Raw genomic sequence first — 27036 nt, 5'->3', positions numbered from 1 at the left:
TAAACAGATCAACTTAATACACTGTAATGCAGGAATTATACAGTAACTCAACCTAACAGTAATTGCCTCAAGATTTGTCATTTTGTTTGTGCACCTATATTATGTAACAAATTCCTATTTCAAATATTACAAATAGGTCCTGCTATAAAACAAAATTATCTAATCGCTTTAACACTTTTTTTTAAAAAAGTCAGCAATATTTACTGAACATTATCCTCACTGTAAGAAATATTAAAAAAATCAATAAGCTCATGACCTCTGCGCCCAAGGGGCTTGCTTTCTAGTAACTGGAGAGAAAAACTGCAAGTAACTAACAAAGTGGAATAACTAACAAAATAAAAAGAACACAACTGAATCAAAAAAGCACAAAAGGAATGACTTATAAGCTAAATGCCTTTTAGTAAAGGCAGCATATATGTTTATAAAGCAAATGGTTACTTGTATTCAAGTATGTTGTACACATTGTATGCGTACAACATATTTTACAATGTATTCTGAGTTTCCATAGGGAAACTCCAGCGAAAAGAGAATATATTGAATCTGAAATTGTACTCTTCTCAATGAGATATTAAAATAATTACACAGTTTGCTGTTGTCATATTACTCTGATCTTACCTGCAGTAGCTGAGATGTATTCCACCTGGAATCCACATTCTTTTCCAAGCATTTCTTTAGAAAGTCCTTAAAATTTGAAGACCTTCAAAATGAAATTTTAACAATGACATTCTATTTTACTTTGTTATTAAAATCAAACAAAATTCTGATAAGTTATGCTTGTATTTTATGTATGTAATTGTATTAATTCAACATAAGTAGTTAATGAGAATACCAAGATTTCAAAATAATATTAAGATAAATACTAGAGTATCATCTGTAAATACAAAATTAAATATAAGTAGTCATAGTTTTAGCCACTGTGATATAGTCATATATGCCAAAAATCACAAACTCTTCTATTATATTAAATTCCACAAATATAAATCAACCACATATATGCCTCACTTTCTCACAGTAAATACTATACTACATACAGTTGTTTCGTGTAGAACTCAAATCACTGATTTCAAATTTATAAGAAGAGTTAGTTATAAGAGTTTGTATGGTTAACTCTTTTTTTTTTAAATGATTATTTATTTATTTTGAGAGAGAGAGTACATGCACATGAGTAGGGTAGGGGCAGAGGGAGAGAGAGAGAGAATTCCAAGCAGGCTCCATGCTTAGCAAGGCTCAATCCCATGATCGTGAGACCATGACCTGAGCTGAAATCAAGAGTTGGATGCTCAACCAACTGAGCCACCCAGGCACAACTATGGTCCTTAACTCTTAAAAAAAAATACCAAAAATCAAGTTTTCTACTCATACAGTCTTTGTACCATGTAACTAAATCTACCCTTGAAAAGGTCGAAGAATAAAACATCAAGTTTTGCTTTGTATAAGGTTTTGTTTAGAATATTTTACCATTTTGATGGCTGTGCTAATGTAGGGGGCTCAGATTTTGCTATTTTTAGCAGCACTCGCATTGGATTTAATTCATGATGAGGTGGTTCTATCTCAGCCATTTCTATTAGAGTGATACCCAGGGACCAAACATCAGCTTTGTAGTCATAGGGTCTGTCCTTAGATGTTTCACACATGACTACTTCAGGAGCCATCCTGTACAGACAGAGAATTGAAAGTTAAGATGTTTAGCTTAAGAATATTGATTGCAAGCCACATAAAAGACAGTATAATCAATTATGTAGATAAGTTAATGAGTGATAATAGCTTCTAACATAACTAATACAGTAGTACATCCATAAAGATGAATACATACCAATATGGTGTGCCGATAAAGGAATCTCTTCTTTGAATTGTCCTTGTGTTTTTAGCTGATACTCCAAAATCCGCTTGAAATAAGCAATGATACAAAAGTATTAATGATAGTTTTTTAGCAAAGCTCACTGTATTTCACACAGGGAAAAGCATTTCAAGTCTTTAACAAGGCCACTCTTATTAAAGGGTAAACAAAACAGAAAGAGTAGTGACTTCTCTACCATCCTAATTTTGACAAACCCCCTCCAAAATAACTGTCAAATAAAATATCCCATCATTAATATACTACTACCTCCTTTATACATCTTCAGATCATGAATACTTCAGAACTGATCAAAAAAAAAGGTAACTTTAAAATAAACCAGTCTACCCACTTCAAAACAACTAGTACTACATACTACAATTAACAGACATAAACATTTTTCCTACAGTGTGAAAAGCATAAATATTATAAGAGCATATTTAGAGAAAAGTATAGTCAAATTATTAGTCCTTGAAGAAAAAATTTCTTTGGCATCTAGGCAAAAAGAGCACATAACTTGAAAAAGACATAAAATCAGATTATCATCAGACTTTCCAACAACACTTAGAACAGAAAAATAAGAGTAAGATATTTCAGATTCAAGGAACAAAATGTAAGCCAAGGATTTTCTATCCAGCAAAACCGACCTTCAAAGTATAAATATGGGTGGAACCGTTATTATATAAGAACTTGGAGAGCCCTTCCAGAGTTATCTACCAGAGAATGAACTTCAAACAACCAACATGATCACAGAGAATACTAACATTAAGGACCAGTGATGAGCATTAAACGTATGAAAACAGGACTAAAATGAGTAATTATGGGATATTATAAATCTATCATCAATGTCCTTAAGAACCAGGACTCTGAGGATAGAAGGAGATATACATGTAATACAGAAGTGGTTAGGTTAAAAAGAAAATAAAACACATCTTATCCTAAATTTGATCAGAAAATATGTAGAAACGCATATGACAGCCTAGCTTTGTCTTCTAGAAAGGCCCAGAATGATGACCAATCCATAAACTGTTAAGTACCTCTAACATTCAGAGGCAGTCTTTTTTTTCTTTTAATGTTTATTTTTGAGAGAGAAACAGAGTGTGAGCAGAAGAGGGAGGGAGGGAGGAAGGGGGAGAGAGAGGGAGAGAGATAGAGAGATAGAGAGATAGAGAGAGAGAGAGAGAGAGAGAGAGAGAGAGAGAGAGGGAGGGAGGGAGACACAGAACTGGAAGCAGGGTCCAGGCTCCGAGCTATCAGCAAAGAGCCTGATGCAGGGCTTGAACTCAGAGGCTGTGAGATCATGACCTGAGCCAAAGTCGGATGCTTAACTGACTGAGCCACCCAAGTACCCCAGATATAATCTTGAAATACCATATCCTACTAAAAAAAACCCAGGACTTCTTAAAGAAATGGCTAATTACAGGTTGGAGGCAAGAAATATAGAAGACAAGCCTGAAACATCTCAACCTAACAGGTTAGACTGTTACACGATATTGATAACGAAGCTATCAAAGGCTACTAAAGTCATATCAAAAAGATTAATATACCAACATGAAGAGGCTCCCATTGACCAAAGATGGTACAATGTTAAGCTTCAATAAGGATAAAAATTATAGATCTGGGGGCACCCAACTCTTGTTATCAGCTCAGGTAATGATCTCATGATGGCAAGATCGAGCCCCAAGTCAGGCTATGTGCTAAGCATGAAGCCTGCTTGGAATTTTCTCCCTCTCTCCCTCTCTCCCTCCCTCCCTCCCTTCCTTCCCAATTTACACGCACACATGTATGCTCTCTCTCTAATAAATAAACATTAAAAAAATTATAGATTTGAAATCTATAAATTAAATTCATGAATTAATATTTTTTAAAATACTGGTCACTAATTGAGGATGAGAGAGAACCAATTCATGGTCTTCCAAGTTACATAAATAAAAAGAAGGAATCAAGCATTTTTCCTGTCTTGTCCATATGAACTACACTCCTGAATAACCAAACAGTTGAAGGGAAGTGTCATTTCATATAATTATTCCTAATTGTATAATAAGGATAAATAAAAATAATGAAATAATTGGTGAATAACTCTATCAAAATTATTATCAAAAAATAAACGAAAACAGGGGCGCCTGAGTGGCTCAGTCGGTTAAGCGTCCGACTTCAGCTCAGGTCACGATCTCCCAGTCTGCGAGTTCGAGCCCTGCGTCGGGCTCTGGGCTAAGGGCTCAGAGCCTGGAGCTTGCTTCCGATTCTGTGTCTCCCTCTCTCTCTGCCCCTCCCCTGTTCATGCTGTGTCTCTCTCTGTCTCAAAAATAAATAAACGTTAAAAAAAAAAATTTTTTTTAATAAAATAAAATAAACGAAAACAAAGTGACAATTCATTTTTCAACTCAAAGAACAGATCTAGGCATTATGCATCAAGAGCTGCAAATAAAATAAATAAAATAAAATAATAAAATAAAATAAAATAAAATAAAATAAAATAAAATAAAATAAAAGCAAAACATATGTGCCGCCCAATGAAAGGACACAAAACCACCTATATATAGTCTTGCCAAACAAACTTGAGACTGATGAGGCCTTATTTATCTGCAAATCTGAAGGAAATACACAGAGAAACTTACTACAAATGATCATGAATATGCAATTAGCAAAATGCAGGTTGAGGGAAACTCTACAGGTCCAACACTTAGGTCTCATAGATCAGTGTTTCTCAACCTTTTTTTCATCATCATGCTCCTAAGGAGCCTTTTTAGACATTTTTTTCCTAATCCTCTTATCCCCCACGGAATTTTAACACCACAGATATACTGTTTGTGTAGCGTGGGCCTTTGCAGAGTTACTAAGCATTGTAATATCTAAGATCTTTTTTGCCCCCAAAGAACCAATTTTGGCACTCATGGGAATGCACACCATAAATAAAATGTACAGGAAAGAAAGAGATGGCCGGTAGGGGAGACCTATAAATTAAGAGACTTAAAAAGAAAATCAGATTTCAAATATGAGCACGTCTAAACTTGACAGATGAGCACTAGGTGATAGAGCCATAGAGAAAGGCAAGGAAGTAATTACTATAGAAGTCAGGATAAAGGTTACCTGTGGAGAAGACAGGGACAGTGACTCAGATGGGACACATGGAACAGCTGCTGGGGTGCCTGACAAAGTTTTATTTCTTGACCTAGGTGGCGGTTACAAAGCTATCATCTACAATGCTACAGAATCACTAAGCTACACAATTTCTTGTGGTTTTCTGTATCTTTATTTCATAATAAAAAGATTAAAATTTAGTATATCAAATTATACCTGTTTGATGTCATGAAAAAAGTGAAGTGAAATGACTATGATCACTGGTATCAAGATGGCTTTTAAATATATTCTGTCCTTTCCATGTCCTTCCAAATTACACAAATTTAGACTTCATCACTAGATTTTTACTTATCTTTTTTAAGTTTTTTAATTTATTTTTAAAGAGAGCAAACAAGTGAGCATGAGCAAGGGAGGGGCAAAAAGAGAGGGAGGACAGAACAGAGAGAGAGAATTCCAAGCAGGCTCTGCACTGTCAGCACACAGCCAGACATGGGGCTTGAACTCACAAACTATGAAATCATAACCTGAGCTGAGATCCAGAGTCAGATGCTCAACCAACTGAGCCACCCAGGCGCCCCTTCAGCACTAGATATATATATTTTTTAATTTGTATCTACAAGGTGCCTGGGTGGCTCAGTTGGTTAAGTACCCGACTTCGGCTCAGGTCATGATCTCATGGTTTGTGAGTTCGAGCCCTGTGTTGGGCTCTGTACTGACAGCTCAGAGCCTGGAGACTGCTTTGTGCTCTGTATCTCCCTCTCTCACTGCCCCTCGCCTGCTGTGCTCTGTCTCTCTCCCTCTCAAAATAATAAACATTAAAAAAATTTTAAAAAGTCATATCTTGGGGGCACTTAAAGAGGGCTGTATCTTCCATTTGTATGTGTGTACATACGAAATTAATCCGTTTTCCATCTAAAATCTACATCTATTTCTTCTTATGAAGTTATTTCCTCAATGTAAAAAACAAAATTAAAAATTCTAGTCCTCAATACTTATTTTAGGCATCCATTTCAGATCTACTTTGTTAGCTTAGCTAAGATTCCATATTTATAAAATAGAGTATAAAACTAAACATGGGAAAAGAAACCCACTAGAGTTTTGGAAATGAAGATAAAACTAAGTTAGCAGTCTGACATATCTGCTCATATTCTAAATGTATTACATTTATAAGTATTAAGTCTACATACAAAAATTTACGGTAAAAAATAATTAACCAGTCTTTTTATTTTTTTTAATTAATTTATTTTTTGAGAGAGAGACAAAGAGCGAGATTGAGTGGGGAAGAGGCAGAGAAAGAGAGAGAGAGAGAATCCCAAGCAGGCTCCACACTGTCAGCCTGGAGCCTGACGCAGGGCTAGATCCTACGAAAGGTAAGGTCAAGACCTGAGCCAAAATCAAGAGCTGGATGCTTAACCAACTGAGCCACCCAGGCACCCCAACCAGTCTTTTTAAAGCTTTCTTTTTGAAAATGAAATCCATCCTTTCTTTTTGAAGCATCTTTACATTAGTTGTCTATACTATGGGAGTTAATGAATAATTATTTATCCACTATTTATTTATATTTAAATATTTAAAAAATTAACATGGAGTAATTCTCCATGTTTTACATATTTAAGCCATAACTGAACAGTATTAAGTCACATACATATAGAGCAAAGTCTCAGCACAAATTCAAATGTTTTATTTAAGGGAAGAAACTTACCCAACTTAATATCTCCATCTAAGGTAAAAAGAATGTTGCCAGCCTTCAGATCTCTGTGGATGATTTTATTATCATGTAAGTAGTTCAAAGCCTCTAGAGTCTGTTTACAAACTACTTGTATTTGGGACTCAGTTAATGGTCTCTCAAGTTCTGTAAGGAAAGGGTAAACAAATCTGCATTGTTATCTAGTGAAAACACATCGGCAATATATATATCTTTACCATCACTGTCAAAGATTGCACATAGTGAATTTATTTTTTTTACAATGAATTCATTTTAGAAGAACTAAATACCTGCAAAGATTACTTTTCCTCATATATTTAACATTTCATTTTAGAAATTTTGTAATGATTATTTAAAAGTATAAAATGTAATTAAGCTGATTTCTTAATTTATTGAACTTCACTCAATAAGATATATATGTATTAAATGTTTTAAATCCTTTAAGAATAACTTAAAATATAAACAAAATAAAGAATAAAAAGATGTTTACCAAGCATCACAGCGTCCACTGCTCCACCTGCACAAAATTCAATGAGGATCTGCAGGCAAACAAAAAAAGCACGTGTCTAACATGACAGTGAGTATTTTTTCTTCAATTTAGCAAAAAGATAAATAACTAGGTTATGGAAACAATATTACACTGACCATAAAGGGTTTTTTTTTTGTTTAAAGAGTTAAGAGTCTTAATGATATACATTTTGAGAAAGCACAAAGAGAACACATTGTAGGCACATGTGCATTTTTAAATCACCATTTTTAGTGTCCCTGCTTCTCTAAAATTACTAGGTACACAATTTTTATTCAGGACAGTATTATATATCCATCTCATTACCACCGACAGATTTCATTATACTCATTTTTAATGTAACTGTGATTTAAGTGATCAAATCTATTTTTTAACTTTACTAATAGGAATAAATCCTAAAAATACTTAAGAGACTTCTTTTAGTTAAAATACACACAGACACACGTACATACACACACACACACACAGACATACACAAAGCTTCAGATCATAGTTCAATGATTACATCCTGAGGGAGGCCTTCCCAGATCTCCCTGGTATATACCACCATGTACATTTCTCTCTTATCCCATCACAGTTGTAATTTTATATATATCATAATTCATTGAATTATTAATTATAGATAATTAATATCAATCTCTCCCACTAGACTATATCTCACAGTTGTCCAACTTTTTATTTTGCAACAATCTCAAGTAAAGATCTTATCTGGTTATTATCTAGGAATTCATTTTCATTAGAATCTCTGGGAACATTCTGCTAGAGCCCTGAACAACTATATTAGAGGACACCACACTGATGATAATTATAAGATAGTTTTTTTAATTACTTAGCTTGTCAAACTGTGTAGCTTCCTGCTTTTTCCCCTTTGTATAATAATACTCTTATTTTTTTACAGGTGTTTGCCAGTTACAGATGGTTTTCAAATTCATTGTATCATTTGAAAAATAGGGCATTACTCATCTTATAGATGAGTAAATACACTCAAAGGTTAACTGACTTATTCAACATAGCAACACCAGGATCAAAAAATATAGGGCTTTTGATTTCCAATCAGATATTACTTCTACTACATACTCCTAGCATTTCTCTCATAACACTTTCCTTCAAGGAGAAAAGAAACTCCATTTCAGAAAGCCATCTTGATTAAATGAGTGTCAGTTTGGAGCAAATGGTTGACCAGCTATTATAATAAATATTTTATTTCTATATGCACTTGTGCCTAATGTTTTCTAAAAATGAACAAAATTTATATATTCAGCCTTAGCTACTACTATTCAAAGGTGAGTCTGGTGAATAGAAAATAAATATTTAATATTTCTAATAAGTATTCTGTAATTTATTACATGATTTACAAAAAGTTTAGGATAAGAAATTTAAAACAATTTCTAAGAAAACAAATTTCCAAAAAATTTAAATGCCTAAATTTATTTATTTATTTTTTAACGTCTTATTTATTTTTGAGACAGAGAGAGACAGAGCATGAACGGGGCAGGAGCAGAGAGAAAGGGAGACACAGAATCGGAAGCAGGCTCCAGGCTCTGAGCCATCAGCCCAGAGCCCGACGCGGGGCTCGAACTCACGGACTGCGAGATCGCGACCTGAGCGGAAGTCGGATGCTTAACCGACTGAGCCACCCAGGTGCCCCTAAATGCCTAAATTTAAATTACAAACAAGAGAACTCATTTAATTTCATAATTTAGAAAATTTAATATTCTTAACCAAGTTTCTCCGTTTGGGTCCAATGTCAAACAATCATGAAATACTGTACAATCTGAAATATTCATTTGAGGGGCGCCTGGGTGGTTCAGCTGGTTAAGCGTCCAACTTCGACTCAGGTCATGATCTCACAGTTCGTGGGTTCCAGCCCCACGTCAGGCTCTGTGCTGATAGCTCAGAGCCTGGAGCCTGCTTAGGATTCTGTGTCTCCCTTTCTCCTGCCCCTCCCCTGATCGTGCTCTGTCTGTCTCTCTCAGAAATAAATAAACATTTGAAATATTCATCTGAACATCTGCTGAAGCTAGGATAATTATGTTGTTAATGACCCTCTCATCAGATCAACTCCCATTCAAGTAACATAAGTAATAAAACAGAAGAGATAATACATAAAATAGACTACCACAACTTAGAAATCTCTTTCAGACAATTAACTCATTTTGGCTCTTATAATAATATCAATAGAAAATAGTTACCCAAAGATTGTTCTCATAATAGAAGGCATCTAGAAGTTTGACTATATTTGGATGATCACAAGATGCTAATATATCAATCTCAACCATGTAATCTTCAAGTTCTTCTTCAGATTTCGTGTCAATCACCTTTGCAGCAGCTAAAACATTGGTCTCTTTATTCTGAGCCTAAAAATGAAAGCATCACAAGTGTCACACTTACAATGTACACTTGACTTTTTAAATTTTATTTTCTTTTTAAAATAAACTTTATCTTTTTAGAGTAGTTTCGGGTTCACAGCAAAGTTGGAGTGTTCTCATGTAGTCCCAGCCCCTACAAATGCACAGCCTCTCCCATTATCAACATCCTGCCCCACAGTAGTACATTTGTTACAACTGATGAACCTTCATTGACACATCATCCCCAAAGACCACGTTTACATTAGGATTCACTCTTAGTGTGTACTCTATGGGTTTTGACAAATGTATGATATGTATCTACCATTATATCATACAGAATGGTTTCACTGCTCTAAATAACCTCTATGCTCAGGTTATTCATCCCTCCCTTTTTCCTAACCACTATCAACCAGTGATCATTTCACTGCATCCACAGTTTAGCTTTTCTAGAATTATCACATAACTGGAATCATACAGTATGTAGCCTTTTCAGATTGGCTTCCTTCACTTAGTAACATGCATTTAAATTTCCTTCATGTCTTATCATGGTTTAATAGTTCATTTCTTTTTAGGACTAAATAGTCCATTACATATAGATGTGCCAGTTTGTTTATCCATTCATCCACTGAAAGCATCTTGGATATTTCCAAGTGTTAGCAATTATGAATAAAGCTGCTATAAACATCCATGTGCAGGTTTTTGTGTGGACCTAAGTTTTCAACTTCTTTGGGTAAACACCAAGGAACACAATTTCTAGATCATATGGTAAGACTCTGTTTAGTTTTATAAGAAATTGCCAAACTGTACCATTTTGCATTCCCACCAGCAATGAACAAGAGTTCCTGTTGCTCCACACATGCTCGCCTGCACTTGGTGTTGTCAGTATGCATTTTTTGTCATTCTAAAGGTATGCAGTGGTTTCTCCTTTTTTAATTTGCAATTTCCTAACATATAATAATATAAGCATCCTTTCATATGCTTACTGGCCACCTTCTCTAGTGAGGTGTCTGTCCAGATACTTGGCTCATTTTTAAAAAATATTTTTTTTAATATTTATTTTTGAGAGCGAGATAGAGAGAGAGAGAGAGAGAGCGAGCAAGGAGGGACAGAGAGACAGGAAGACACAGAATCCGAAGCAGGCTCCAGGTGTTAGCTGTCAGCACGTAGCATGATGCGGGGCTCAAACTCATGAACTATGAGATCATGACCTGAGCCAAAGTCGGACACTTAACCAACTGAGCCACCCAGGGACCCCATATTTGGCTCAGTTTTTAATGAAACTGTTGGTTTTCTAACTGCTCAGTTTTAAGAGTTATTTATATATTTTGAGTAACAATCCTTTATCAGATATGTTTTTGCAAATATTTTCTGCCAGTCAGTGGCTTGTCTTCTCATTCTCTTGACATGCTTATTTTTAAAAGATAGCCTCAACATGTATATTAACTCACATATGCTATGCACTGTGCTAAGTGTTTTGTATACACATAGAATAGTGTTTTACACTGCAGGCTCTACTGGTCAGACAAAGTTCAAATTCTGATTCTGCCACTTACTATGTTGCCTGAGGCAACTTAAAAAATCTCTCTGTTTTAGTTTCCTTATCAGTAAAACATATTAACATCGCACAAGTTTGTGAAAATTAAGATAAGTATTAGCCAAGTGAAAAAATACATATAAACATTTAATAAAATGCCTGCCACAGATAGTAAGAATTCAATAATGTTAGCTATAATTATTCCTATTATTTAATCCTCACACCAACTATGTGGTATGTTATTATCCTTAGAGGGGGACATACAAACTTGGAGAAATCAAAAAGCTTCCCCAAGGTCATGCAGTAAGAGGCAAAATCAGGATTCAAATCTAGGTCTGTTTCCAAAGCCCTTTCTTTATCTGAATCATTCTATTACCCTTTCCAGTTTTCCTATCTTTCCATCAGTTTATTTTTCTTTATACTTAGTATGTTAACTTTTCCATTTTTTCTTTCTTTCTTTCTTTCTTTCCATTTTCTATATTTTTCTTTGTACTTAGTACTTTAACTCTTCCATTTTCTTTCTTTGGTTGAGTAACTTTTCACTTCCATTTATTATAAATGAAAGGTTTCCAAGTATGCTACAGGAGCCAAGATCATTTGTTTAAAAATTAGGAATCAGATCTTAAAATACTAAGTAGGTTTTTAAAAGACATTTCAATATTATATATTATCACTGCTTCAGCAAAACTGCATCTATTACCCTTTAAAAAAATACCAAACTTTTAAAAGCTACTAATAAAAATTTCAATATATAATGTCCAAATCCTACTTTTAAGAATTTATCATAAGGAGATAATTTTATAAAATAAAAAATATGCATACACAAAAATATTCATCAACACACTATTTAAAGAAAACTGAATGACCATAAATGTCCATTAACAGGAACCTGCTTAAATAATTCAGCACAGTTCTACAATGGAAAATTATGCAGCCATTAAAATCAATAACTAATCAATCAATATTTCAGATGTAACAATAGCTGTAATATAACACTGAATGGAACAAAGGCAACTTGCTAAACATGAGAGGTAAGCAATTTTACAGAAAGTATACATCCACTTTCACATACAAATAGCTGCACAAGAAGTATCTGGAGAGACATCATCAGTGAGAATGGTGGAGTTTCAAGTATTTTTTACTTTTTTTGTATTTTTCATACTGTTTGAATTTTTTAAATGAATGGATTATTTTTACAGATGCATAAAGTACCAAAAATTGTATCAGTATATGGGAGATTTCTTAGGGATCTATTATCTAACCTTGGAAATGATGATGAAAAGATAAAGCAGGTATCAGCCTGTATATGGTAATTTTCCTAAGTAGATTGTTGCTATGTTTTACTTAAGAAAAAACAAAAGTAAAAAGTAATACTAATTACTACTTAAGTAATTAAATAACCCTAAGGCTCAGGGTTCAGAAAATATGTTTTGGATAAAAAAAGAACTTTATACTGGTCATCACTACCACTCTAGAAGAACAGTCTGATCTACCACATTTTGTCAAATCTAGGATGCCTTTTAAGATGCACCACTATCTTATGTTCCACTAAGGAAGAAAATCTGCCAATTAAACTATGACAAGATTTTATCATTTTGAATTCTTATACCTTTTTAAAGAGCTCTTTTGGACACATTCAAAGATGGTTAATATGTATCCATTCTCCTTGTGCATACGTAAGAAATTAAACGCCTTTTGGTATTTAAGTTGAACACTTCTGAAACACTTTGTCACTCAGTTATCTAATGTCTGTGTTTTTCCACAGGACATCATTCTCTGGCCATTAAAAGCTTTGGTGATGCAGCATTTCTTAAAAGAGTGCTCCCCTACTACTGTCACCAAAATTTTCTTTGAAACCATAGACTCCCGTTTTCCAATTATAATACTGATACTGTCTTGATCTTAACACAGGTGCTACAAGATTTTTAGATAACAATCAGTCCTCACATTCTTTCTTCCAAAGGCCCTTAAATAGTTTACTGATTGAAACATCAAGGGGCTGCAACTACATGACACTAGGGATACAACTAAGTTCACAATGCACAGGCAATGACAAAGAGAGCACGACTTCCACCTTGGCCAACAAAAATACGAAGGCATCTTTGGATAAAAGACATATCCCTTCCAAAGATGTCAAAAAGTAAAAAAGTCTGTCATAACTAGCGAAACATGGTATCAAGTCTGTCTCTCAAAGAAAGAGACTACACTGGAGCCAATGATAATTAGAATTCATCATCTTCTGAGCCAGAGGAAACAAGCCAGTGAGAGGTAAGCCGTTCTCTCACTATTTTACTGTAATACTTTGGGAGGAAAAAGACCAGAGGAGCTGTCCTTGAACAGCAACACTATAATATATGAGCCCTTAGGAGACCATGTGGGGTTAAAAGTCATCCTGCTTCTGCATGCTTCTACTGATGTCCTTTAAGATTTTAAAGATGTGCCTTGTAAGTGGAATGGAAAAAATAATTAACACTAGATAACCTTTAAAGTTATTTTAAGAAATAACATTTTTTAAAGTTTTAAGTAACCTCTATACCTAACCTGGGGCTTGAAATCACAATCCTAAGATCAAGGGTCACATGTTCTTCCAATTGAGCCAGCCAGGAGCCTCTCTAAACTTCTTTATAGTAACAAATTTCATTATTCCATTCCTGTGGATAAAATTAAGCCAACAATGGTACCACTTGGTTTACTATAAATAATAAATAAAAGTAACATTAGAAAATAAAGCGTGTCAGGGTGCCTGCGGTGGCTCAGTCAGTTAAGAGTTTGACTTCAGCTCGGGTCATGATCTCATGGTTCCTGAGTTTGAGCCCCACAGTGGGGCATTGTCAGTGCCGAGCCTGCTTGGGGTTCTCTCTCCCTCTCTCCCTGCCCCTCCCCCACCCTCAAAATAAATAAACTTAAGAAAATATAGTGTCTCTTACATTATTGCTTGGAAATAACTTGATTACTCATCAGGATCTGATTCTAGAGGACTCGGAAAATCAAAATTGAAATAAATACTGGTAAATGTGTGAAACTATACTTTGAACAAATAAAATGTTAAAAAAAGAAACAGCTTCACCTAACTAAAAGCACAAAAATTCTTCATATAAAGATTTAATGTAATAACTAAACAAATGTTAATAATGGAATAACGAATACCCAGATATTAATTTAAAGAAGATATAACTGGGGTGCCTGGGTGGCTTGGTCAGTTAAGTGTCCAACTCTTGATTTCAGCTCAGGTCATGATCTCCAGTTCGTGGGTTCGAGCCCCACATCCTCCTTGAGATTCTTTCTCCTTCTCTCTGTGCCCCTCCCTGGCGCTCGCTCTCTCTCTCTCTCTCTCTCTCTCTCCCTCTCCCCTCTCTCATAAACAGATAAATAAGATATAACTTCTGATAAAAAGTTTTCAAAGATCAGTCATGATCACTTAAAAATCAGTATGTTTTTATTTTCATGGATCATGAATAAAGCCTGGCTACATTATATAAACAAGTAAGTGACTACAGGGAAAACAATGAGTTTCCTGAACTGGTTGCATGTTCTAAAAGAAGCAGGGTAAAAACTATATCCTCTTATATTATACTTGTTTTAACAGTGGTTATTTCCTGGGTGGTAAGAATATAAGTGATTTTTAAACCTTCATTTATTTTCTTTCTATATTCCTACATTTTCTAAAGCTCTTTCATACTTATATAATGAGAAATATATTTCAATACAATTCTCAGCTGGCAACTGAAACACCAGCACAGAAAATATAGATGACTTTTTTAGTAACACAAAAGTGTTAGTCAATCAAAAGGGGAAGACCAAAAAATAAAAATGAACAAATTAATTAAAAAGAATCTAAAAGACAAAAAATAAAAAGAGAGAGAAATTAATTCAATCACTTCAATAATCACTGAGAGTGATTTACTGATTTAGATGATTTATCTAAAGGCTGAGAGTTCAAAGGTATTTATTCCTCCTCCTACCAAGAGGTAAGACCCTAACTGTCCAGTGTATAAAGATACACAACCACAACAAAATACAAAAACCAAACAATCAAAATTATAGTTCATAAACATCAACTACATACAAGACACTAGTCAGAGCTGTAGAAACACAAACACTCCACAAACATCGGTTGTAGGAAAGAAACACAGTATAAAGATCTACTGAAAGTGTACTCAAGAGTTGATCTGCTAAAATCAATTCATTCTTTCAATAAATACTTATTGAATGCCTTCTATGTGTCAGGTACTGTTCCAGATACGGACAATATAAAGAATATACAAAAATCTCTCTGCCCTCATGATACTTATAACTGTGGGGAGAGGATAGTCAATAGGTAAATAAAGAATATGTTAGTAATTATACTATGGAAAAAATAAGGTAATAAGAAAGATGAGGAGATGGCTGAGTGGGCAGGTACACAGGGAAGAAGTTACAATTTAAATAGGGTAGTTAAGTTAGACCTCACGAGAAGATGACAAGCATATCAAGATTAATAAATTCAATGATTATGTTTTTTGAGCTATGTAGTTAAACTGGAAATTTTAGTGTTTTGCAAAGAAACAGGTTATAAAAATCTCAAATTCTTCCAAGTATGATAGTCTATATAATAATATCCATTAAGTTTTAGATGATATTATTCCCTGAGTAGTTACCTTGCACCAAACATTGCTCTCTGCACTCTCCACTTATTAACTTATTTAATCTTTGTATCAGAAAAGGCCCCACCACAGGAAGAAATCAATATATTTTAATAGAGACAATGTCATTATTAATTATGTTGATATGTAGACAACTAAAAAGATAAAGAATGAGAAAAATGAGGGATGTAACAACTACAGGGAAAAGCTACCACCCACAGGACTAGAGAGTCAAGGTAAGAGACTGGAATTATTAAAATCCAGAGGTTTGCAGGGAAGGTTCTAAACAGCTGAAACTCAGATCCCTGAGGAGAGTGCTGCTCAGCTGGTGTCAACCTCTCTGATTTTGGAAGAGGGGTCCTATGGGACTGGGGTACCTTTTGAGGAAGGGGGGCTAGCCAACTGCAGCTGGTGTTATGAAGGGTTACGATGAGGCCAGCTCTTGAGTACCGGAAAAACTATTAACTGGATTCAACTGCTGCTATCTAGAGAAACTGCTGTTGCTAGGATGAAGAAGCCCACCAGAATGGTGGTCACACTAACAGAAAAGCAGACAGGGAGCCCTCAAGAAACAGAGAGAAAGGCGCGAGTCCCTTCTTCCTCCTCCACCTTGCAGCCTCCCCCTAGCACCCCGTACTTGTGAAACCTAAAAGTGAGCGTCTGGCAAGGTAGAAATGAGTTCTGCAGAATCTCACGATAGTATTACAAAGCAGGGCAGAGAAGGGTGTGTTTGGAGCTGAAAAACAATAATTTAATAGTTGGCATAATCCTTCTAAAATGATCAGGGTGACAGACGAGAGAATGAAGGAACAGAGTAGTATGAAGTATCTAGGTAATAAATATCTAGAGTTCCAAAGAACTGTTAAGTGAGAAGGGAGGAAACAGCACTGAAGAAAACATACGGTTTGACTCTTGATACTACTGCTACCTGTTTCCTACCTGTTTCGATTATATGCTACTTCTAGTGATCTCTTCAGAGTCCTGGTAAGATTTTGATAGGAACAAGGGTCAAATAAGTAAAATTATTCAACATCACTTAGTAAAGACATCCAGTTGATTTCCATTATTTGTGGTAGTTATGTTCTCTAAAGTCGCTATAGACGTAAAGTAGTTATGGGCATGAACACTGTTAGCAAATACTGACCCATTGCTCCTAGGAGAAATATGTACACAAACAAACATATCCTATATAGATTATAACCTTATATCCTAAAAATAATTCATCCTGGGAGATTCCATCCTCTTTATTTTACAAAGGAGAAAACAAGATTCAGAAGTGCCTTGCTTGAGGCAGCCCCAAAATAGGTGTACAGTTACAATTCAAATCCCATCCAAATGGGACCAAAACCAGACTTCTTACACTACACTGCACTGCCCTCTACTGTCTCTCATCTTCCGGTCAAAGCTGTGTGAGAGCTGAAACAAGAAGGTAGAGTGTCACTCTGTTACATCTCAGCTGGGAATGTGCACACTCACTCTCTGCAGCTCTGCACATACATGCAAATGACTGAAAGCACGGAGTACAGACTTTGGGGCTACAAATATATTTTAATAACAGACAAATTCACAAATAGAGAATCTGCAAATAATGAGTACTGACTGTACATGCGCTTTCCATAATTTCTGTAAAGTATTACAGAAATCCTTTCTCAAAAAACCATTTTAATGTCATTTTCTCAATTCTGCAAAAGTGAAAGGAATATACCTTATATTCTCTTTATATTCCAAAACACCATTTTATTTATATTGTTCTGGTTATTTTTGTTTAAAGTTAATTCATTTATTTTGAGAGAGAGCAAGCAAATGCATGCAAGCAGGAGAGGGGCAGAGAGAAAGGGAGAGAGATACCAAGGATACTCCACAGTGTCAGCACAGAGCCCCATGTGGGGCTCCAACTCACAAACTTTGAGATCATGACCTGAGCTGAAATCAAGAATCAGATGCTTAACCGACTGAGCCACTCAAGCATCCCATGTTCTGGTTATTTATTCAAAACTTAGTCATTGATCGGTCAAGATAACCACCAACAAAATGATGTCAATAATAAGATAACATTGGCTAAACCTGTACTTTCCAAAATGTTTCACCACTTCTCAGATCACACAGTCTTCTCACTTATTTCAAGAAAAATAAAGGTTTTTATATATTAGGGATGATAATTTCCACACAAATATTCTGAAATCTAAAATTATAAAGGACTAAAATGCATGGTGTTAAGGTAAGGAACTCACCATGAATTTTACAAGGAAAGAAAAAAGAAAAGCCAGCATGTTAAAGTTATTTTTACAATCCTAAGTCTCAGTTACCTCTTTAAAACATAAATGTCTATGTGCTAGGAATTTAGACTTCATGTGGTATTGAGTAGAAAGCATAATATTTAATAAATGCCAAATAACTTTAACAGCATAAAATAATTACTTGACTGAAAGGAGACTTTCTTTCTCCTTTCATAGAAAAAGAGAGAGAAAAAATGAATATATGGAGGGAGAAAAAAATGTGAAAAGGGAAACTGTTAAGTGAAATAAAGTAATGGTGCAGAAGAGTATTTAAAAGTATGACCCAGGTTATGTGGGTCCATTTGTAACAACATGGTTGGAACTTGAAGGCATTATGCTAAGTGAAAAAAGTCAGATAAAGACAAATACCATATGATCTCACTGATATGTGGAATCTAAAAACACAAACAAAAAACCAAGCTCACAGATACAGACAACAGACAGGTGGTTGCCAGAGGCAGGGGGTAAGGGTAGGAGAAATGGGGGAAGGAGGTCAAAAGTACCAAATTACCAGTTATAAAATAATAAGTTACATGGATATAATGTACAGCATGGTGACTAGAATTAACAATGCTGTATTGTAAGTTTACTTATTTATTTTCAGAGAGACAGAAAGAGTGAACATTCAGTGGGGAAGGGGGAGAGGGGGGGGGGAGAGAGAGAGGGGGAGAGGGGGAGAGAGAGGGGGAGGGAGAGAGAGAGAGAGAGAGAGAGAGAGAGAGAGAGAGAGATCCCAAGCAGGCTCATGCTGTCAACAAAGAGAAGACACGGGGATCAAACTCATAAACCATGACATCGTGACACGAGCCGAAACCAAGAGTCGGGATGCTCAACAAACTGAGCCACCCAGGCACCCCTGTGATGACAACTTTTAAGATCTAGTCTCTTAGCAACTTTTAACATTTTTATTAAATTTTTTTGAAGGGAAGGGGGGGGAGAGAGAGAGAGAGAGAGAGAGAGAGAGAGAGAGGGAGGGAGGGAGGGAGGGGGAGGGGCAGAGAGAGAGAGAGGGAGACACACAATGTGAAGCAGGTTTCAGGCTCTGAGCTGTCAGCACAGAACAACTTTTAAACATGTAATACACCATTGGGGCACCTGGGTGGCTCAGCTGGTTGAACGTCTGACTCTTGATTTCAGCTTGGGTCATGATCTCATGGTTTGTGGATTTGAGCCCTGCATTGGCTCCTCACTGACAGCACAAGCCTGGTTGGGATTCTCTCTCTTTGCCCGCCCTCCCTCCCTCCCTTTCTCTCTCTAAAAAAACAAATAAACATGACAAAAATATTTTTAAAGTTCTCATCACAAGAAATTTTTTTTGTAACTCTGTAAGGTGACAAATCTTAACTAGACTTATTGTGATTACTTTCAACATATACACATATAGAGTGATTGTGTTGTACACCTGAAACTAATATAATGTTGTATGTCAATTAAAAATTTTTAAACGATAAAATATGACCTCTCACTTTATTTTAAAAAATTCAAACCTACAGAGAAAATGAATGAACTGAACAGTAAACATTCATATACCTATACACCTCACCAAGAGTCACCAATTGTTAACATTTTGTCACATTTGGTACTCTCATTCTCACACAAATCATACATACACATACATTTTACATATAGATATGTACACACAAGCACACACATACAGGCATTCCTTTTTTACTTACACCATCTGGAAGTAAGCTACATTCCACTTCCCAAAACTTCAGCATGTGTCCACCAAGAACAAAGACGTTTTCCAACATAACTACAATTATCATGCCAAAAGAATTTAATAGATATACCTAATATATACTCCATATTTAAATTTCCTCAAATGTCTTTGAAAAATCTTTCATTGCTTACATTTAAAAAACCCAAACCATTTATTTGTAGAGTGTCCCACTATCTGGATTTGTCTGATTATTCTTCATATTAGATTCAAGTTAACTATTTTTGACAAGAATACTGCATTAGGTGATTATATATTTCTCATCAAATTACATTAGAAGACACGTAATGACACTTTGTCCTATTACTGGTGATTAACCTTAGATGTGATCACTTAAGACAGTATCCATCACATCTCTCTACTGTAAAAAGTACCTTTAAAGGGTGATAATTTCAAACCATGTATATAAATCCTGCTCTCCAAAACTTTTCACACAATGATCTTAGCATCTGTCAATAATCTTTGCCTAAATTATTATAGTATGGTTGCAAAATAGTGGTTTTTCCAATCTTATCAATCTTTATATATTAACTACCATTATTCTATTAAGTTGTTATTTTATCATTGATAGATTTGTTCAAACTACCCTGAACATTTGGCATGTCTCCGTTAATTTTTGAGCATGTCCATGCTTTCTGGTATAAGATATTCCAGGCTCCTTTGGGAAAAAAGGACTAGTGGGAAAGCTTTCACTTTTCAATTATTTCTGTACTTCCCTACCCCAGACCTGGATTAGTCATTTCAATGAGCCCTGGTTCTTCTTACTGTGGAATGGTATTTAGAAGCCAAGAGCTGGGAATGCTAGTTATAATATAATTATTTCTAGGCCATTTCAGGGAAAACAGGAATGTGTGTGTGTGTGTGTGTGTGTGTGTGTGTACTATCTCAAGTTCAAACTGAAACTTCCAATTCAAAAATCAGTATCACAGGGTTCTTTCTTATCTTTTCTCCTTTCCAAGTTTCTAACTCCTTTTTCCCAGAATTTCAACCCTAATTTCTAAAACATCAATATACTGGGGCACGTGGGTGATTTGATCAGTTAAGCATCTGACTTCAGCTCAGGTCATGATCTCACGGTTCATGAGTTCAAGCCCCACATGCACTAACAGCTCAGAGCCTGCTTCAGAGCTCAGGGCCTGAAGCCTGCCTCAGATTCTCTGCCCCTCTGTTTCTCTCTGCTCCTCCCCTGCTTGCACTCTCTCTTTCAAAAATAAATAAATATTTTCAAAACAATCAACATAACTCATTTGCTCTATCCTATAATATTCCTATGATATATACAAAAGTAGTTCCAGAATTATGATATGAATATAACTACCAGTAACAAACCCATTTGACAATTCTTTCGCATTTGGGAAAAAGAACTGGTGGGAAGTCTTTTATTGTTCAATTTTATCATTTTTTATAGTGCTCAAAAATCTAACCATATTAATGCCCTCTTGAGTTTTTAAAAAATTGCTAACAGAAGTTATCTGGATGGTAGAATTATTTTTATGTATTTTTTATACTTTGCTATATTTTCAAAATAATAGCATTTAAATTTCTGGAAATGATTACATTATTAGTTTTTTGGGTAGAAAGAGAGCCTCATATCAATCCACAGAGAAAATTAATTTCAGATAAACAAAAAGTAAAATTCCTTATAACTGAACTATCAAGAAGTCTAGAAGAATATATAGATAAACATTTATCTAATTTCTGGGTAGGGAAGGTTTTTCTAAGCATGAAAGCAAAAAGAAAAAAAAGTATCATATTGACAGGTTTTGTAGAATAAGGAAAAGAATACATCTTTATGTCAAAAAGGGGTGCCTGGGTGGATCAGTTGGTTTAGCATCTGACTTTGGCTCAGGTCATAATCTCATGGTTCATGAGTTTGAGCCCTGCATGGGGTGCTGCTCTGACAGCTCAGAGCTTGGAGCCTGCTTGAGTCTGTCTGTCTGTGTCCTTTCCCCACTCGTGCACTCTCAAAAATAAATAAATATAAAAAATTTTTTTAAAAGTACCATAAACTAAGGTAACTATACACTGCAGCATCTATGATAAAGTGTTCATTTCCATAATACATAAAAAATATTTACAAATCAACAAACTCTATTAGAATATGGATAGATTTTAAAAATGTGTAAAATAAAAAAAAATTGGAAAATGAAATAAACTGATACTCTTTTGCCTACTGAAAAAGTAAATACTTTTTTTTTAAAGGATAAGGGCTAACAATGAATTCAAGTTAAGGAACAAAGGCACAGAAAAAGACCAACTGTTGGGTTGTCTAAGTAGGTAGAACCTATGTACATATACATAAGTACATAAAAAAAATATGGAAACATGTACATGAAACAGATAATAACAGGTACAACTAGGGAGATAATAGAAGGAACAATAATTGGAGTAATGGTCAAAGAAAACTAACTTTATTTCTAATAAGTTAATTTTTACAATAAATAGAAATTCTTTGTGTGATTAAAAATTAATTGAAAAATAAATTTGCACAACCTTTCTAGGATAATTTCACAGTAACCATTGATAAATTATCATTTATTTTGCCCTAGCAATTCTTCTATGAATTTGTCCTAAAGAAATAATAAACATCATGGAAATACATACTATGTATATATGAACATTTGATATATGATGCAGGCACCACAAAGCAGTAAGGAAAGGATGGTCTTTTCAGTAAATGGTGCTGGTACAAATGGGTACCTATACAAAAAAAAAAAAAAAATGAAACTGTGGAGCAAAAGAAGCCAGACACAAGAGAACACATATATGATTACATATATATGAAGCCTGAAACAAACCAATAACTTGCAAAAGTCTAGGTAGTGACAGTTTTGACTAGTATTATGACAGTGAAGAAAGGAGACAGATTCAAGAAATATTTTAAAATATTTTTTTCAGTTTATTTATTTTGAGAGAGAGAGCACGTGCCAGCTAGGGTACAGAGAGAGGGGGAGAACTCCAAGCAGTTCCATGCTAGGCACTAGCCTGACATGGGGCTCAATCTCATAACCATGAAATCATGACCTAAGCAAATATTAAGAGTCAGACACAAGAGTCAGTCACATCAAGTGACTGAGCCACCCAGGCGCCCCAAGAAATATTTAATAGATAGAATTAACAAGCCTTGGTGATTAATTGGGTTTGGTAGGTAAGGAAGAAGGAGGTGTTAAGAATGACCTCAGGTCTCTGGTCTGTGCAACTGGTAGACAGAGATGCCAATTACTGAATGGAAAACATAAAAGAAGCAAATACAGAGCTGACATCACGAGTTCAATTAGTTCATGTTTTGGACTTGTTGTTTAAGAAAACTATGAGATATCTAAGCGGAAATCTCTAACAGATACTTGGCTGCATGGGTCAGGAGTTCAAAAGGGAGGCCTTGGGGTAGAGACATAAATTGCATTTAGATGGTAATTGAAGCCATAGGAGAAGATGGATTCTCATAGGAAAAGAAAAAGAGAAGGGGACCTACACCCAAGTCCTGTGAAATCCCAACACTTAAAAGTCAGAAAGAGAAAGAAGAGCCAGCAAAAGCGTCTGAGGAGTAGAGACACAAGTGGGAAAAATATCAAGAATATGGTGATCTAAAAACCAAAAGTTGAGGTTTTTAAAGAATTGGTCAAGTGTCTCAAATGCCCCTGAGAATACAAGTATGATATAAGTACCTAATGAATTTAGAAACAACGGAAATCCTGAGACCATAGCAAGAACCACTACCTAGAGGGGTGGTTCAAATAAATTACACATAAAAATGTCACAGGACTCAGGGCGCTTGGGTGGCTCAGTCAGTTAAGCCTCTGACTTCAGCTCAAGTCATGATCTCACAGTCCATGAGTTCAAGCTCCGCGTTCGGCTCTGTGCTGACAGCTTGGAGCCTGGAGCCTGCTTTGGATTCTGTGTCTCCCTCTCTCTCTGCCCCTCCCCCATTTGTGTTCTGTCTGTCTGTCTGTCTCTCTCTCTCAAAAATAAACATTAAAAAAAAAGTCACAGGATCAAAGAATACAGGTTTTTGGATTGAAAGAACTAACCAAGAGGCCAGCAAGATGAAAGGGGGAAAAGAACCTATATCAAAGTACATCACCATAAACAGAATAAAAAGAGAATCTTAAAAACGATGAAAAGAAAAAGATCACAAAGAATCACTAAACAAAATGGTATGGGACTTTTAACATCAGCGCTTGAAGATAAACGGGAATGAATGGAAAAAGTCCTTAAAATTCTAAAAAACCCTTATTTTTGACCTAGAATTCTATAACCAAACTATACATCAAGTATGACATTATAATAAAGATATATTCAAACATCCAACATTTTAAAAAATGTACCTTTTGTGGATCCTTTCTCAGACGACTTACTGATGATTGTATACAACCAAATCAAGGAGGAAACTCCAATAGGAAAAATAAAACATTTAAGACACTCTTGAAGTAGTTTGAGCTCCCAAGACTTCTAGGGAGAAAATTTATAACCTATTATTGAGAGATACTGAAGAAGACCTAGAGAGAAAACATATGCACAGATAGGAAGCCTCAATATCATAGAGATGTTCATTTTTTCAAAATTGATTTCAAAATCATCCCTCAAAAAAAAAAAAAAAAACCCACAGTAGAATTTTGTGGAACTTAAGCTAAGTCTACAATATCCATACAAGCACCAAGAGCCAATATACTAGATACTGTTGATGAAGAACATGAGGAAGCTGTACTCTAGCATAAATCTATTTTAATGCTTTCCTACTTAAGATGGTGAGATATTGGTATGGGAACAGAAACACATCAATGGAGACAATCAAGATCATAGAGACAGATACATTATATAATAGACAGGACCCTGTAGAGCAGTAAGAAGATAGTTTACCCCCAATAATGGGTGGTGGGATAACTAGGTATTCAGATGAGGAAAAAAATGAAATTGGACCCCTACCTCAAACCATTTACAAAAACCTATTCTAGGTGGGTTGTATACCTAACTGTCAAAGGCAAAACTACAAACCTTTTAGAAGATAATACAAGTGGTTATCTTCATGATCTCAGGTTAGGAAATAATTTCTTAAACATAATACAAAAAGTATTAACTGAAAAGAAAAAAATTGACAAATTACACCACACTAAAATCAAGAACTTCCTGTTCATAAAAAGATACCATAAAGAAACTGAAAAGACAAGCCAGAGAATAAGAATGTATCTGCCATAACCATAACCAGCAAATGGTTAAAATCCAGAATATACTACAAATAAACAATAAAAGGATATCCGATAGGAACATGAAAAAACTTGAACACAAAAGAAGAAATCCAAATTACCAATAAACCTATGAAAAGAATTACTTATTAATAGTCAGTGAAAGATGAATTAAAACAATAATGAAAAACATAACATTGGATTGTCAAAAATTAAAAATTCTGACAACACCAACTGTAGGCAAAAATACAAAGAAAGAAACTTCTTATACGTTCCTAGTGGGAACGTAAATTCATATAGTTTGGTATCACTAGTGAAATTAAAGATATGCTACTCTATAACCCAATTCTACTTCTATTTCTGAGAATGGAAATAAACTACAGGTCTAAGCGATAAACATGAACAGCACATATGTATCTCACTATTTTTTTAAAAAGGCACTTGCCCATCAGAGCCATAAAAAGAATCACTCATCCAGCACACGGTCAGGAATTCAGCTTCCATTTAATACGTAACTTTATGTCATTTTTTTTTTCTGTTAAAAGCAACAAAAATCCAAACATAAAAAATTGTGATATTATATAACTTTGTTTATATGTCAATACCACATTAAAAAGCAAAAATAAGTTTAAAATAGTGACGATTTTTCAGACAAGAAAGTAACTGCTACAGAGTTATATAGTGCTGAACTGAATGGAAGGAATACAACTATATGATAGAAAAAAATGTTTCAAATAAACTATATACACAAGATGATTACCTATTTACCATTTAATCTTGGTGACAGTTACTAATTTTTACAAGCAAATGATAGTTTGAATCAATTTTTGAAAGTTTTCTACCGCATACTACTGTACGTATGATATAAAGCTTTGATAGCTTATTCCTCCACACAGAGGAAATATATAGATTTAGAATTTCTAGAGATCTTGGAAAACAAAAGTTTTTAGGAAAAAGTTGCACAACAGGCCAGGTAAGTTTAAATTTTAAATTTTCTTTTAAAATAAAATCTCAGAGCTCATTCCTCAGAAGCATAGAATTGTGAAATGAAAAAGTAAAATGCAAAGAACTCACGTTCTTCCAATGTCACACTAAAATAGTCATCAAGCCCACAAATATTACCTTTGACACAATTTTACAGTGTTCAACTATATAGAGTAAGTTGCTTATTTTTCAGAAAATTTTCAATTGATGTTTCATTATAGGAAGATGTGTTGCATTTTGCAGAAAGTGTCATTAAAGAATTAAATCACTGAGCATTATGAGTATGTCCCCACAATCTGTCTGTGCCCTGGGAAAACAAGAAAATGGTTTAGTATCTTCATAGGCCTCTTTTCCTGTCCCAAACCGTATCTTGCTTCTGAGTCCTAAACATAATAGTAATTCCTACCACTTGCTGAGCCCTTCCCATATGCCTTACATTTAGTCCTTTAATTCTCAACAGACTGAGGAGCAAGTCTTATGAGAAAAGTGAGACATGGAACGGTTGAGTAACTTGTCCAAGGTCACAGGCTGCCACTGACAGAGCCCAGATACAGCCCAACTCCACAGCCAGGGTCTTAATACTACACTGTTTCTATTTGATAAAACATTTATACCATGAATACTGTTCATAATCACCTACCACCTTCTAACTACTGCATTCCAGGTGCCTTGAGGATTTATTTTTGCCTTAGGTAACTGCATACTCACAGTAATGTTAACGAAGTGAAGGAAGCTAAACAAACGTCTAGGGATACCCATGATTCTCCAGCTAAGAAAAGGAAGGTGCAAGACCACAAAGCTGGTTTGTGGCAGCCAGCACTGCAACCCAATTCCTGACTCCCAAGAGTGATCTTCCCACAGCACTAAAAGCTCTTACACTGTACTCTAAGTATCTTACACTGTGCTGTAAGCTCTTGCTGCAGCCCGTATTCTACCCTCCACACAAACCAGGACGTTTATTTCGCCAAGTTTCCCAGAGTATGATAGCTTCCACAGAACTCACATGCAGGTAACATACATTCTTTCAATTCAACAAATTAATACAGAGAGATGCACTATGAGCTACGGCAACAGATGAACCCAACTGTATATCACCATCTTGGGCCTGTTCTTATCATTAACTATAATATGTAACAAATGCTACAGCAGCCATGTGACAATGTGTTTTGAAAGCACAGAGAGAGGAGTGGCTATTTCAGCCTGGGTGGAAAATGGGAAGGATTGGG

General features: G+C 35.1%; 1 protein-coding gene across 2 annotated transcripts in view; it reads right to left on the bottom strand.

Annotated features, from left to right (window-relative positions):
- SLK (STE20 like kinase) overlaps positions 1–27036 on the bottom strand; it is a 56071-nt gene that overhangs the window by 27456 nt on the left and 1579 nt on the right. For both annotated transcript variants that reach the window (XM_019459347.2, XM_019459349.2), the window contains exons 2-7: positions 9339–9503; positions 7111–7159; positions 6618–6767; positions 1814–1886; positions 1459–1653; positions 616–697 (exon numbers count right to left, since the gene is read on the bottom strand). In XM_019459347.2, the coding sequence (XP_019314892.2) occupies positions 616–697; positions 1459–1653; positions 1814–1886; positions 6618–6767; positions 7111–7159; positions 9339–9503 (714 nt within the window). The remainder of the gene's footprint in view (positions 1–615; positions 698–1458; positions 1654–1813; positions 1887–6617; positions 6768–7110; positions 7160–9338; positions 9504–27036) is intronic.

The sequence above is a fragment of the Panthera pardus genome, unplaced genomic scaffold, assembly GCF_024362965.1.
Source record: "Panthera pardus isolate Hobbes unplaced genomic scaffold, ASM2436296v1 HiC_scaffold_22, whole genome shotgun sequence".
NCBI lineage: Eukaryota > Metazoa > Chordata > Mammalia > Carnivora > Felidae > Panthera > Panthera pardus.
Note: the sequence above shows the minus strand (reverse complement) of the source record. Positions and strands in the feature narration are given on the sequence as shown.